This window comes from Protomyctophum parallelum (genome assembly GCF_964188405.1).
Source record: "Protomyctophum parallelum genome assembly, chromosome: 8".
Classification (NCBI taxonomy): Eukaryota; Metazoa; Chordata; class Actinopteri; order Myctophiformes; family Myctophidae; genus Protomyctophum; species Protomyctophum parallelum.
The window spans coordinates 38,150,319-38,164,993 of NC_139703.1; the positions used below are offsets into that span (position 1 = coordinate 38,150,319).

The window sequence follows — 14,675 nt, forward strand, 5'->3', positions numbered from 1 at the left end:
TATTTATGGTGCATATTATTTACCCCTTTGTAGATGTCCTCCTCCAGCGTGTTGGTGGTATATATGTATTTATGGTGCATATTATTGACCCCTTTGTAGATGTCCTCCTCCAGCGTGTTGGTATATATGTATTTATGGTGCATATTATTGACCCCTTTGTAGATGTCCTCCTCCAGCGTGTTGGTGGTATATATGTATTTATGGTGCATATTATTGACCCCTTTGTAGATGTCCACCTCCAGCGTGTTGGTGGTATATATGTATTTATGGTGCATATTATTGACCCCTTTGTAGATGTCCTCCTCCAGCGTGTTGGTGGTATATATGTATTTATGGTGCATATTATTGACCCCTTTGTAGATTTCCACCTCCAGCGTGTTGGTGGTATATATGTATTTATGGTGCATATTATTTACCCCTTTGTAGATGTCCTCCTCCAGCGTGTTGGTGGTATATATGTATTTATGGTGCATATTATTGACCCCTTTGTAGATGTCCTCCTCCAGCGTGTTGGTATATATGTATTTATGGTGCATATTATTGACCCCTTTGTAGATGTCCTCCTCCAGCGTGTTGGTGGTATATATGTATTTATGGTGCATATTATTGACCCCTTTGTAGATGTCCACCTCCAGCGTGTTGGTGGTATATATGTATTTATGGTGCATATTATTGACCCCTTTGTAGATGTCCTCCTCCAGCGTGTTGGTGGTATATATGTATTTATGGTGCATATTATTGACCCCTTTGTAGATGTCCTCCTCCAGCGTGTTGGTGGTATATATGTATTTATGGTGCATATTATTGACCCCTTTGTAGATTTCCACCTCCAGCGTGTTGGTATATATGTATTTATGGTGCATATTATTTACCCCTTTGTAGATGTCCTCCTCCAGCGTGTTGGTGGTATATATGTATTTATGGTGCATATTATTGACCCCTTTGTAGATTTCCACCTCCAGCGTGTTGGTATATATGTATTTATGGTGCATATTATTTACCCCTTTGTAGATGTCCTCCTCCAGCGTGTTGGTGGTATATATGTATTTATGGTGCATATTATTGACCCCTTTGTAGATGTCCACCTCCAGCGTGTTGGTGGTATATATGTATTTATGGTGCATATTATTGACCCCTTTGTAGATGTCCTCCTCCAGCGTGTTGGTGGTATATATGTATTTATGGTGCATATTATTGACCCCTTTGTAGATGTCCTCCTCCAGCGTGTTGGTGGTATATATGTATTTATGGTGCATATTATTGACCCCTTTGTAGATGTCCTCCTCCAGCGTGTTGGTGGTATATATGTATTTATGGTGCATATTATTGACCCCTTTGTAGATGTCCTCCTCCAGCGTGTTGGTGGTATATATGTATTTATGGTGCATATTATTTACCCCTTTGTAGATGTTCACCTCCAGCGTGTTGGTGGTATATATGTATTTATGGTGCATATTATTTATGCCTTTGTAGATGTCCACCTCCAGCGTGTTGGTGGTATATATGTATTTATGGTGCATATTATTGACCCCTTTGTAGATGTCCTCCTCCAGCGTGTTGGTGGTATATATGTATTTATGGTGCATATTATTTACCCCTTTGTAGATGTCCACCTCCAGCGTGTTGTTGTTGAGAGGAAACAGGTCCGTGTGAGGGCTGCCCGTTTTGTTGCACATCTCATTCTGCACCATAAATAAAGAACAAACAATTACCATCAGATAATAACCCCAATACAGATAAACCTTTCATTAAAACACTTTCAACTCGGGAATCCCTATTTTGGACAAAATGTCCGAAGACGTAGTCTAGTAGTGCACCTTGACAGCGTATCCAGTATTACTTGAAAGCAATAATGTACTTTAGGCAAGTTACTTTAGTTAAAATGGTCTGTTTTGCCCTATAAAAACGCCTTTTACATTTTGTGTGGGGACTGCGATTTGAAAATTTGCATCTTTGCTACAGTAGATCCGGTGTGTCTAGGCATTGTCCGATCGAAATAAACAAATAAAGTACAAGTACACTTTATAAACTGACAATGCGCCGCGATTCAACATGTTCTGAGCTTGTAAGTGGGCTGTATTCAGCACGTGACACCATTGTACAATAGTACTGTTAACTTATAAAATAGGGCATAACCATTTAGGCCTGATGTCAGTTTTCTGAAAAACCCATGTTTCTATGTCAGTCGTTCTCAAACATATTCATGTCAAGGACCCCCAAATACTGTATATATGACATTGGCCGCCGACCCCCATCTGAAAATATGTTGTTTCAGGGACCCCCCCAGTAGCAAAGATTTGAGTTAAAAACTCAACAATATATAGCAAACAATATGTAACAATATATATTCAAATATCTCAGGCACATTTTCGAGCATGGGGCTAAATATGTATTTTTTTACAATATTTTATAGCAATTAATTATTTTATTATTTACTATAGTCCTACTAGACCCCAGGAAATTACATCTGGCCACAAAAGATCACAGGATCTACTGAATGTGTCAAACTGACATATTGAGCCTACAGTATATGACACACAGTGTGGCTTCCCCCCAGTAGGCTACCTTCACATTCAGTAGATCCTGTGATCTTTTGTGGCCAGATATAATTTATTGGGGTCTAGTAGGACTATAGTAAACGATAAAAATAAATCGCTATAAAATGTTGTAAAAAAATACATGTTTAGCCCCATGCTCGAATGTCCCCGCCCCCCTGTCAAAAACAGCTAAAATCCCTAAAGCAGCAAATGAAAAAGAAATAACACTCATATTTTACTTTCTCTAACAACAACCTAAAACATGAATCTTGGTTGAAAAAAACTAAAGTTGTCCTTTAAATATGCACCCACCACTTCGATGTTGGTCTTATTGTAGAAAGCCTGGGCGAACACAGCTACAACAAACACGTTGATGAGGAAGGAGATGAAGAGAGCGACGGTGGACTCGATGAAGTAGTACTTGTTGGCCTCTTTGACCTCCTTCTTGTTACCGCGGTCGATCGCCCGAGACTAGAAGGCAAGAGGATAAAGATGAACACAAGTTAAGTTGAAGATGGAGTGCCACAATTGTTGTATTTTTCCAGTTTTTCATGTGTCTATGAGGTGACAGTACTTCATTAGACACCCTGGAGTCGTTTTTATGTGCAATGGCGTATTAACTTTGTATTTAGGGTTTCTTCCTGGAGGCTGAACCCTTGACAGTCAAACGGGCCAATGAAGTAAACAGTAATATAGTGACATCACACTATCAGCCCCTCCCCTAACCCCTCCCCCTTTATCATACAACTACAGCTGTGGGTGCGGCTTCAGTTCAGTTGGATCACCACCCATCACCGCCCACCAGGCAAATCAGGCATACTTAATGAACTGGTGGGCGTGTTCACATAAAATCATGATTTTAACAAATACTGTACACTTTTTGGAAAAAGTTCTTCCTCCTTATATTATAATAATACCTGATGATCATGTTTTAGGGTGGAAACAAATCGTGGCACTCCATCTTTAAGTTGATGCATTAAAAAAAAAGCCATGATATCCATTTATATTGTGTTATCTCCTCACCTTGACGAGCGCAGAGTGCAGGTAGATGTTATGGGGCATGATGACGGCGCCCACGATGCCCACCGCCTGCACCAGCTGGGCAGACTGACAGCCCTCGCAGTACGGAAGAAACATGCCCTTCAACAGCTCCCCCTGGTCCGGGGCGACCAGGACATACTAGGGAAAAGATGAGACAGTCATAACATGCCCTTCAACAGCTCTCCCTGGTCTGGGGCGACCAGGACATACTAGGGGAAAGATGAGACAGTCATAACATGGCCTTCAGAAGCTCTCCCTGGTCGGGGGCGACCAGGACATACTAGGGCAGGGGTACTCAACTGGCGGACCGCGGTCCGGTCCGCGACCGGACCGCGGACCACCTCTTTGTGGACCACCCACAAAAAAAAAAAGAAAAAAAAAAAGATTTTTTTTTTTTTTAAAGTTAATAATATAAATAACATCAGATGGTACATTTCTCATGTGAAATTGCTGCAAAGGCCCCCAAAATGTCCCCCAAGGGCCTCCAAAATTCTGGCGCGCAGTGTGGCCTGCCAGGGCGTATAACTCCCGGCCTGATTTGTGGTTCCACTCCGGGCCTGCACTCTGCACCCCATTATTGGTTGGGTGGAAGGGGATCTGATTTGTATAAGCTTGGCTTGACCATACTAAACGGGCATAGAGCCCCGCTCTCCGAAGGACGCCGCGCATGGGACCGGACCTCGGTCTTATTCAAAAAAAAATTGTGGACCTTCATCATTTCTAGTTGAGGACCCCTGTACTAGGGGAAAGATGAGACAGTCATAACATGCCCTTCAACAGCTCCCCCTGGTCTGGGGCGACCAGGACATACTAGGGAAAGATGAGACAGTCATAACATGGCCTTCAGAAGCTCTCCCTGGTCTGGGGCGACCAGGACATACTAGGGAAAGATGAGACAGTCATAACATGGCCTTCAGAAGCTCCCCCTGGTCTGGGGCGACCAGGACATACTAGGGGAAAGATGAGACAGTCATAACATGCCCTTCAACAGCTCCCCCTGGTCGGGGGCGACCAGGACATACTAGGGGAAAGATGAGACAGTCATAACATCATGCCCTTCAACAGCTCCCCCTGGTCGGGGGCGACCAGGACATACTAGGGGAAAGATGAAACAGTCATAACATGCCCTTCAGAAGCTCCCCCTGGTCGGGGGCGACCAGGAAATACTACGGATATATAATGAATTGCATTTTTATAGCGTTTTTCCAAGTGCTCAAAGCGCTTTACAATGGTTCATTCATTCATTCATACATTGGGAGATGAAGCGGCGAACAGTCGGTGTGGCAAGCTCACACCGACCGACTCATTGGAGGCAATGTATAGGGTTCAGTGTCTTGCCCAAGGACACTTTGACATGTGGACAGGAGGAGGAGCCGGGATTCGAACCGCCGACCCAGGGATCATTGGACGACCTGCTCTACCTCCTGAGCCACAGCCGCCCCTATATATACACTATCGTGTGAAAACCACAAAGATATTATGACAGCCGATTTAAAAAGAGACTCTTTCTTGACTCCCCGACAACTTTAAAAGTCCTACCACGTGTACTGTATATACAGTAGACTCTCAAACGCCATAGTTTGGAAGTAAAGTAACACTTACCTCATAACCAAAGCTGACAGCCATGATGGTGATGAGGAAGCCAAAGAAAGCTTCCAGTTTCCTTAGACCTATAATGAAATAAATACCACGCTTTAGACTTTAGAGAAGACATTTCTAAAGCAGAGACAAAACTGAAGCTAAATGCTGGTATGAGGGCTGTTCAAAACATGACAAGACTTGACGTACTGTACTAGTACTACCTAGCGGTCAAATCACCCATTAGGTCTTTTAACCCATTTTGGGCGGAAACCCCTTTTGGTGTTAGCATTATGTTATACTTTAGCTATTGAAAAATAGCAGATCTACAAGCTCATAGCGCGCCACCGAGAACAAAAAAGCATGTATTCCCATGCTTTTTTGTTCTTGCTTAATGTAAGTCGCTCTGGATTAAGAGCGTCTGCTAAATGCCTAAATTGTAAATTGTAAATTGTATAGCGCGCCACCGAGTGGCGCGCTACGAGCTTGTAGGTCTGCTATTTTTGAAAAATCAAAGAACGACTGACATAGAATAATAAAATGGGTTAAAAAGAGGTTTTGATTTGATTGAGGGATGGTTACGAGAAATCGCAGCAAATTGTGTGATAAAGTGAATCATCTTCCTTTGGTGTGTACCTAAACCCTAACTTCACCACGCCGCCCTAAACCCTAAACCCCAACTTCACTACGCCACCCTAAACCCTAAACCCTAACTTCACCACGCCGCCCTAAACCATTGACTGTAAAAGGTACAAACTATGTAGAAGCCACTAAGAAAAAAGAAACGATCTGGGCACTCAAGGTTAAAATGAGAATAGACTATAACTATAACATACATATAGAATCACATACCGTACTTATAGAATAACTATACATATAGATTATAGAATCACATACCGTACTTATAGAATAACATACATATAGAATCACGTACCGTACTTGTCCAGGAAAAGGAACACGAACGTGTCGATGATGGTGATGAGAACGCCTGCCCACAGTGGGATCCTGAGAGGAGAGAAACACACTTAAATTAATGAACATGCAGATTGTACTCAATTAATGTAGAACGTAGACATTGCAACAGTGTTAATTTTGACAACACATTTTGACAACAGTTTATTTTGAGAAAAACTTTCTGTAATCTGTTTCTGTAATCTGACATTAATTAATTAATTAACTTTCTGTAATCCGTAATCCGTTTCTGTAATCTGAAATGAATTTAGTCGACCAAATATCATAAGATGTTAGTCGACTAAATCTACAGTTGATTTTGTCAACAAAAATGCATTTTGGCGGGCCTTGATGGCGTCATAATGCCCAATTTCCATGGGTTGCATGCTGAAAATAGCCGGCCTACAAGCTCACAACGTTGTGACCTTGTAGATCGGCTATTTTCAGAGCGCAACATCCTAACATAAAATTACTTGTCTTTTAGTTCTACTGGATCTCTCCCTAACATTTTAATATATAACATTTTAATATAGTTTTTGTGTGTCAATATATGTCCCACAATTGTAAAAACGGCAGAAAATGAGAAAATAAGTTTGAATTTGTTTTAGTAGTCTTTAGTCATCATTGTCATTAACTCATTCTGGGCGGGAACCCCTTTTGGTGTTAGCATTATGTTATGCTTTTCAAAATGGGTTAAATTGTTACATGTATAGTCTTTAGTCATCATGGCTTAGTTTTGTTTGTTATGTTTTGATTTCCTTTTCGTCAGTGAAAAAAAGGTAGTAGACAAGCACTTTTCGTGCAATATCCCAGGAAAACAGCAGTGTAGATGTACAGTACAGTACAGTACAGTACAGTACCTGCCCGCTGAAAGCAGATTAAAGGCGATGGCACAGCCTATGACCTCCTGCATGTCTGAGCCAATGATGGCCAGCTCCACCATGAGCCAAAGGAGAATGCGTGGGACCTGAGAGAGAGAGAGAGAGAGAGAGAGAGAGAGAGAGAGACAACAAATAATCACATTAAAGCTGCTATAAGCAATAATATATCAAACTTTTGATTACCCTTATTTTTGGTATTCAGACAGCCAGCAATGGGTAGAACGCTCCCCCAAAAAATGTAGTCTCTGTGACACATCTAGAGGCCGTAATCTGCATTCACAGATTTTCCTAGAATTTTTTGTCATTGGTTGATTTGCCTGTCTACTTCCTGACATTTTTTGGGGGAAGCGTTTTACTCTTTTTATTAACCCATTTTGACCTGAGATCAGATTCTAAACAGTTTTCTGAAAAAGCTATGTTTCTGTGTCAGTCGTTCTTCGATTTTTCAAAAATAGCAGACCTACAAGCTCATAGCGCGCCACTCGGTGGCGCGCTATGAGCTTGTAGATCTGCTATTTTTCAATAGCTATAAAGCATAACATGATGCTAACACCAAAAGGGGTTCCCGCCCAAAATGGGTAAAAGAAAAGGTCATTAACATTTCGACATATTATTGCTTTATAGCAGCTTTAAATATTCAACTGTAACTAATTACAAAGCGATGAAAGCGTCCAAGAAATACGAATGTAGCCCCGTCAGGTCATATTGTTATCGTTTTGTATTAATGTCTAGACTGTGTGGTCTTAAAATGACATAAGTAGGCATCCTATACTTCCACCAGGGGGAGGTGTAGGGTAAAGAGAGGCTATAGGAGGCTTTACAATACACAATACACAAGCACACAGACTTGTTTCTTCTGCATGCTAGACATCTGATCTAACCTGGTGTGAACCGGTCTGAACCAAATCAAATGGGATTCTATGGTTTCCGACATAGAAAGTATTTGATACGAATTCCAGACTGCTTTTATTCTTGACCGTGTTGAGAGTGAAACTGAACTAGTGAAACAAACAAGATCTACATAATTGTACTGATTTTGTTATTAACCCATTTTGGGGGCGGGAGCCCCTTTTGGTGTTAGCATTATGTTATGCTTTAGCTATTGAAAAATAGCAGATCTACAAGCTCGTAGCGCGCCACCGAGTGGCGCGCTACGAGCTTGTAGGTCTGCTATTTTTGGACATTTTTAGAATTTGATCTCAGGTCAAAATGGGTTATTAAAATAAAATAAAATGTATAACAAAAACTAGTGAAACAAGACAACATTGTGGTCTGAACAGTGGAAGCGGTTAACACCGTAGGTGTTAAAAGGCACAATGTCTAGAGTTTCCTGGACTGTGGAAGCATTGTGCTCCATCTGTAGGAAGTGCAGACTAAGCACTGATAACACAGAGACAAGCTGTGTTGCCAATATTAGACTTCAAATGGGAATGAATGGCTTTCCTCAACTGTGATCATAATACTCAGCAAACTTTCTTTCTTTTTTTTACTACATTTTTATCCCACGATTTTGTAACCCATTTTTCACCCCTGTGTCAATCATCTAATGTGATCCTGGGCTCTACACACCCTCCACCAACCTAGTCCCCATATATGGGGGACAAGGGGAGAGCAACGGACTTGAACTCATGCTTCCTTCATGCCTGAGTGTCCAAGTCACTCCTTTACACCTGACAGGGGGGAGTTTCCCTGGTTGGACGTAGCGTGTGGAAGGAACACGTTATTCCAACCAGTTCCTTTCCCCTCCATCAGGCGCCCCGGCTGGCCAGGGGGAGGCAGTTTAGTGACCAGGATTAATGCATGTTTTTTGTGGGGGTACCTACTACCTACCCTAGTGGACACGGGGAGAACATGCAAAGAACATGCATTTTTTTTAAGTTATTTTTAAAGTGTACAAGTCGTTCCCATGTCAGCCAGCTAGCCGACTCTGGTGACTGGCCAGAGGTCAGGTTAAAGTAGAATGAATTCTGGTGGTGATGCTTAACGGACCTGGGGTGACAGCCTGGGCTTTCCCAGTTGGTACCCCTCCCTTGGGCTGGGCCTGGGCTTTCCCTTTGGAACTCACTCCCAGATCAAACTAAAGCCCACCCCCACCTTTGCCGGTTCAAAACCTCCCCCAATACCCACCTCTTCTTCAGACTCGCATTCCCCGCCTAATTCTAATCTCTCCTCCCCCCCCCCCCCCCCCCCCCCCCCCCACCCCCCCCCCCCCCCCCCCCCATTATGAATTTTAATTTTAATGTTTTTTTCATCTTTTTTTAATTCTCATTTTTTTGTTCCGTTAATGTAACGCAACTTTGAGTAGTGAGAAAAGCAGTGTTAAAATGGGATACATTATTCTTATTAGGCCTATTAATAAAGGAAGAAGTAAGGTGAATCTCACGGTGGGATACTGGCGGTTGCAGACTTCGGCCAGGTGCATGCCGGTGACGACGCCCAGGCGGGCCGCCAGCCTCTGGAGGAGGAGCCCAATGATGGTGGCTCCCAGCAGGACCCATAGGAGCTGAGAGAGAGACATAGAGAGAGAGACAGAGAGAGAGAGACAGACAGACAGACAGAGACAGACAGAGACAGAGAGGAGAGAGAGAGAGAGGTGAGAGAGAGAGAGAGAGAGAGAGAGAGAGAGAGAGAGAGATGAGAGAGAGAGACACAGAGAGACAGAGAGACAGAGAGAGAGACACAGAGAGAGAGACAGAGAGAGAGAGAGAGACAGAGAGACAGAGACAGAGGGGGGGGGGGGGGAGAGAGAGAGAGAGAGAGAGAGAGAGAGAGAGAGAGAGAGAGAGAGAGAGAGAGAGACAGAGAGACAGAGAGAGAGAATACTTGTCACACTCACACACAGGCTGTACAGAGACCAACTAATGCCTGATTTTTGGCCACGATTTTGGAGACTATGTAGTATGTGCTCCATTTTCGTCACCCTAAACTTCTTTGCCTTTTTTTTACTATTGGCTAGTTCAATATTTTTGAATAGTTCAACTAGCCAATCTACATTGACACATTGTGAGCTTGTAGACTGGCCATTTTAACTATTCAAATATTCACTAATACCACTGCGTAGATATTAGTCTGGAACTTCGGTGTGGAAGACTTATTTCCAAAAGGCGGTTACAAACAGATTCCAACGTCACAGCAAAAAGCTATCACTTCTGATTGGTTACCCACAACTCTGGGGTGAGCAAAACGTAATTCAAACTGAGGAGTGCCAGACTAATAGCTCCCCCCCCCCTCCCTCCTCCCCCCTGTGTCAAATTGGTCCGGTTTCCAGGCTACCACTGACTGACCTTAAAGCCTGTCTGGGTTTCCAGGCTACCACTGACTGACCTTAAAGCCTGTCTGGGTTTCCAGGCTACCACTGACTGACCTTAAAGCCTGTCTGGGTGTCCAGGCTACCACTGACTGACCTTAAAGCCTGTCTGGGTTCCAGGCTACCACCGACTGACCTTAAAGCCTGTCTGGGTTTCCAGGCTACCACCGACTGACCTTAAAGCCTGTCTGGGTTTCCAGGCTACCACTGACTGACCTTAAAGCCTGTCTGGGTTTCCAGGCTACCACTGACTGACCTTAAAGCCTGTCTGGGTTCCCAGGCTACCACTGACTGACCTTAAAGCCTGTCTGGGTGTCCAGGCTACCACTGACTGACCTTAAAGCCTGTCTGGGTTCCCAGGCTACCACCGACTGACCTTAAAGCCTGTCTGGGTGTCCAGGCTACCACTGACTGACCTTAAAGCCTGTCTGGGTTCCCAGGCTACCACTGACTGACCTTAAAGCCTGTCTGGGTGTCCAGGCTACCACTGACTGACCTTAAAGCCTGTCTGGGTTCCCAGGCTACCACTGACTGACCTTAAAGCCTGTCTGGGTGTCCAGGCTACCACTGACTGACCTTAAAGCCTGTCTGGGTGTCCAGGCTACCACTGACTGACCTTAAAGCCTGTCTGGGTGTCCAGGCTACCACTGACTGACCTTAAAGCCTGTCTGGGTGTCCAGGCTACCACCGACTGACCTTAAAGCCTGTCTGGGTTTCCAGGCTACCACCGACTGACCTTAAAGCCTGTCTGGGTTTCCAGGCTACCACCGACTGACCTTAAAGCCTGCTTTAGCTCCAGACTGCAGGTCAGACTCGATGTTTCCTGGATCCAGGTAGGCGATGCTCATGAGAAACCCTGGTCCAGTGAACGCCCACAGCTTACGGAAACTAAAGATCTGAGAACACACACACACACACACACACACACACACACACACACACACACACACACACACACACACACACACACACACACACACACACACACACACACACACACACACACACACACACACACACACACACACACACACACACACACACACACACACACACACACACACACACACACACACACACACACACACACACACACACACACGTTTTAAACCCAACTACTTTCATATCCATGTTGAGAGTGAATGACAGACACAGAACTATGAATCAGAAACCATGTCCAAAACGGTTGCTTTCCATGATTCAAAATGTAAAAAATAACAAAAGTAGCAGATTTACAAGTGCAAGTTGAGCTTGTGGATTTGTTACTTTGTATACCTTTAATTGTGTGACACTGTATCAAGTCAGGCTTTCATTTACACAAAAGAACACAAAAAGTTAGAATTTGGAGATAAGACATTTCTGTCTGACGGTGAACGTTTTGAACTACCCAAACTCCAAATCTGATCCACTCGGCTAGGGAGGGGATTAAAAACTGTTGGGCCGAAGTGACCTCAAAGGCCCCCGTGGATCACGAGCTTTGCCGTGATCAGTTATATACGCTGTTGTAGATTGAACCCATTTTGGGCGGGAACCCCTTTTGGTGTTTTAGGCATTATGTTGTAGTACTTTAGCTGTTGAAAAATAGCAGTAGGTCTGCTATTTTTGAAAAATCGTGAAAATGTGGCTCAAATCTTTATATATATTATTTGAGAGCCAACGTTTTTTAACTCAAATCTTTGCTTCTGGGGGGGGGGGGGGGGTCCCTGGAACAACATATTTTCAGATGGGGGTCGGCGGCCAATTAAATATATTTTTGGGGGTCCTTCACCTGAACACGTTTGAGAACGAGAAACATGAGGTTTTTCAGAAAACCGTCAGGATTTAGAAAACATTTGTAGAATCGTCCTCAGGTCTAAATGGGTTAATGTATAAAGACACATTATGTTTATATAAATACTATGGAAATAATACGTACCGGGTTGGTATCTTCTGGAATGGGTACCTTCTCCTCAAAGTACGTGTCAAAAGGTTCCTCCTCAACGACCGGCGACGCCGGGGGGGAGATGGTGCTGTACTGGGTGGTCTGGATGGCCCCTTTGTCCTGGGGAGGCTCCTCTGAGGGAGGCAGAAAGGGTCAAGGTCATTGGTCTGGTCTGGAAATTGAAGTCACTGTACATGACTGTCATGTTATGAGGTGTACTTGTTGTGTGTATGACAACGACCACCACAATGGAAATCCGTCCTGGACTTTTGTGTCATATCCTCGCATGGTTTTAACTTGTGTTTAAACCTTTAAACTTTTAAACTACCCTTCATGTGACCACCGCACTCTGACTTTCTGACGAAACAGATCAAATAAATAACGGTAGTGGGTCGCACACACCAAGACCAGCACAGTGGCCTTGTGGTTACTGTGAAACTGGGAGGTCGGGGGTTCGATCCCCGGCCGGGTCATACCAAAGACTGTAAAAATGGGACCCAGTGCCTCCCTGCTTGACACTCAGCATCAAAGGGTTGGATTGGGGGGTCAAATCTACTAATCAAATTATTCCCGAGCGCTCCAAGAGATGGGTCAAATGCGGAGAACAAATTTCACTGCGGTAACGTGTGTGACAAATCGTATCGACAAACGTTTCTTCATCAGTGGACACATGACTTTTAAACTAAAATAAAGTAAACAAATGACTCTACAAAAGGTCAGATCAAACTACTACTTATAATAATTAGAGCTGGGACTCGATTTAAAAAATGTATCTAATTAATCAGAGGCTTTGTAGTTAATTAATCTAGATTAATCGCATTTTAATCGCATATCATTATTTCACCCAAGAACTGTGAGAGCCATTTTTTCAAATGGATTTTGGTATACTAGTGCAGAGGTTTTCAACAGGTGGTCCGTGGACCACTGGTGGTCCGTGAAGGTATTGTATGTGGTCCCTGACCATGCAAAGTTGTGAAACAGAGTGCACTAAATGACCTGGTGATGTATGATTGATGACACGTCAATGTTACACAAAAAAAGTACAAAAACATGCACATCCAACCCGAACTTGGGCAGGTGCCGAGCGGCGATAGTATATACGCTCGGAGACGCTCGCACACGGTGGGCTCCGATGCTGTGACAAGTGCCTTTATTTGCACAAATAGGTGACTGTAACTGACATGTCAATGTTTACAATGTTTAATGTTTACATTTACTGGACAGTTGGATGTCAGGAAATGCCACAGTTGACTTGTACGGGAAAGTGTATGCCCCTCACACTGTACGGGAAAGGAAAGGTACTATGTTTACCCAGGGTAACTGGACTAAGCTCAAGAAAGAACTTGTTTACAGCCAGGCCCTGCTCATAGAACATTTCATGGTAGGGGAACTGTCTGCGGTGTCTGTCTGGTGGTGTTATTGTCTGAAGAGGACACGGGCACTTGGTGCGCAGGTCCATCTGAAAACTGTCCAGTGACAACGTTCCGCGGTGAAAAAAATAGTGCGATTAAAATGCGTTAATTTTTTTAATGCATTAATTTTTCTGTAGTTAATTAATCGCAATTAGTCCCGGCCCTAATAATAATACTACTTAATGTCACATTTTAATTGCTGAAGCGAGCAACTTAAAAACTGTCTGGGGTGTTCACAAAAGCCGGAGTAGACGATAAAATGACAAAAAGAAATTGCAAATGTATTGGCAAATCCGAACAAAAAAAATCACACCTGTGTGAAGTAAGTGGTGCAACTCCGTGTGGGCATCCCCGGGGGGGGGGGGGGGGGGTTGACAGAGTTACCGTGTGGGGGTCCCTCTACTGTACCCTCTACTGTACTGTACTGTCACTGTACTATACACCCCAAATCACCATATACAGTTAATATGTGCGTGTGTGTTTGTGTGTGTGTTAGGACGCACCCAGCCAGCCACCCACCCACACACCCACCCACACACACAGTCACTTAAGGAAGTGGTTGCACCACTTAAAAAAGTGACTTCTCAAACTTTCAACCCAACGTGCTTCTTCATAATGTTGTGAGCTAAAACTGTACATATCGTCTTTGTTCCGTCTACGATTGTGATCTACAAGCTCATAGCGCGCCACCGAGTGGCGCGCTATTAGCTTGTAGGTCTGCTATTTTTGAAAAATCAAAGAACGACTGACATAGAAACATAGTTTTCTCAGAAAACTGTCAGGATATAGAAGATATTGTTAGAATCTGATCTCAGGTCAAAATGGGTTAATATAGAAAAGGGTCAGCCTCCAATATACACGCATTAACAAGGGTTTAATCTTCAAGCTACAAATGGCAACTCACTTAGTCTGGAGTGTTCGTCCATCTCGACAACTTCTACGGTCTAGATTAAGCCACTGATCTCTAAACAATGACCTTAATTCCTTTATATTTCTCAATGACTCAACTTCCTATTTCTAAAAAAAGCTGAGGAGAACTGAGAGAAA

At 43.6% G+C, this 14,675-nt stretch overlaps 1 protein-coding gene across 1 annotated transcript in view; it reads right to left on the reverse strand.

Annotated features, from left to right (window-relative positions):
* Positions 1–14,675, reverse strand: part of LOC310863832 (natural resistance-associated macrophage protein 2-like) — a 62,107-nt gene that overhangs the window by 28,395 nt on the left and 19,037 nt on the right. Inside the window, exons 3-11 of the mRNA XM_083772330.1 lie at positions 12,211–12,350; positions 11,072–11,191; positions 9,372–9,491; positions 6,968–7,074; positions 6,091–6,161; positions 5,181–5,248; positions 3,561–3,716; positions 2,850–3,008; positions 1,596–1,682 (exon numbers count right to left, since the gene is read on the reverse strand). Of these exons, the coding sequence (XP_083628456.1) occupies positions 1,596–1,682; positions 2,850–3,008; positions 3,561–3,716; positions 5,181–5,248; positions 6,091–6,161; positions 6,968–7,074; positions 9,372–9,491; positions 11,072–11,191; positions 12,211–12,350 (1,028 nt within the window). The remainder of the gene's footprint in view (positions 1–1,595; positions 1,683–2,849; positions 3,009–3,560; positions 3,717–5,180; positions 5,249–6,090; positions 6,162–6,967; positions 7,075–9,371; positions 9,492–11,071; positions 11,192–12,210; positions 12,351–14,675) is intronic.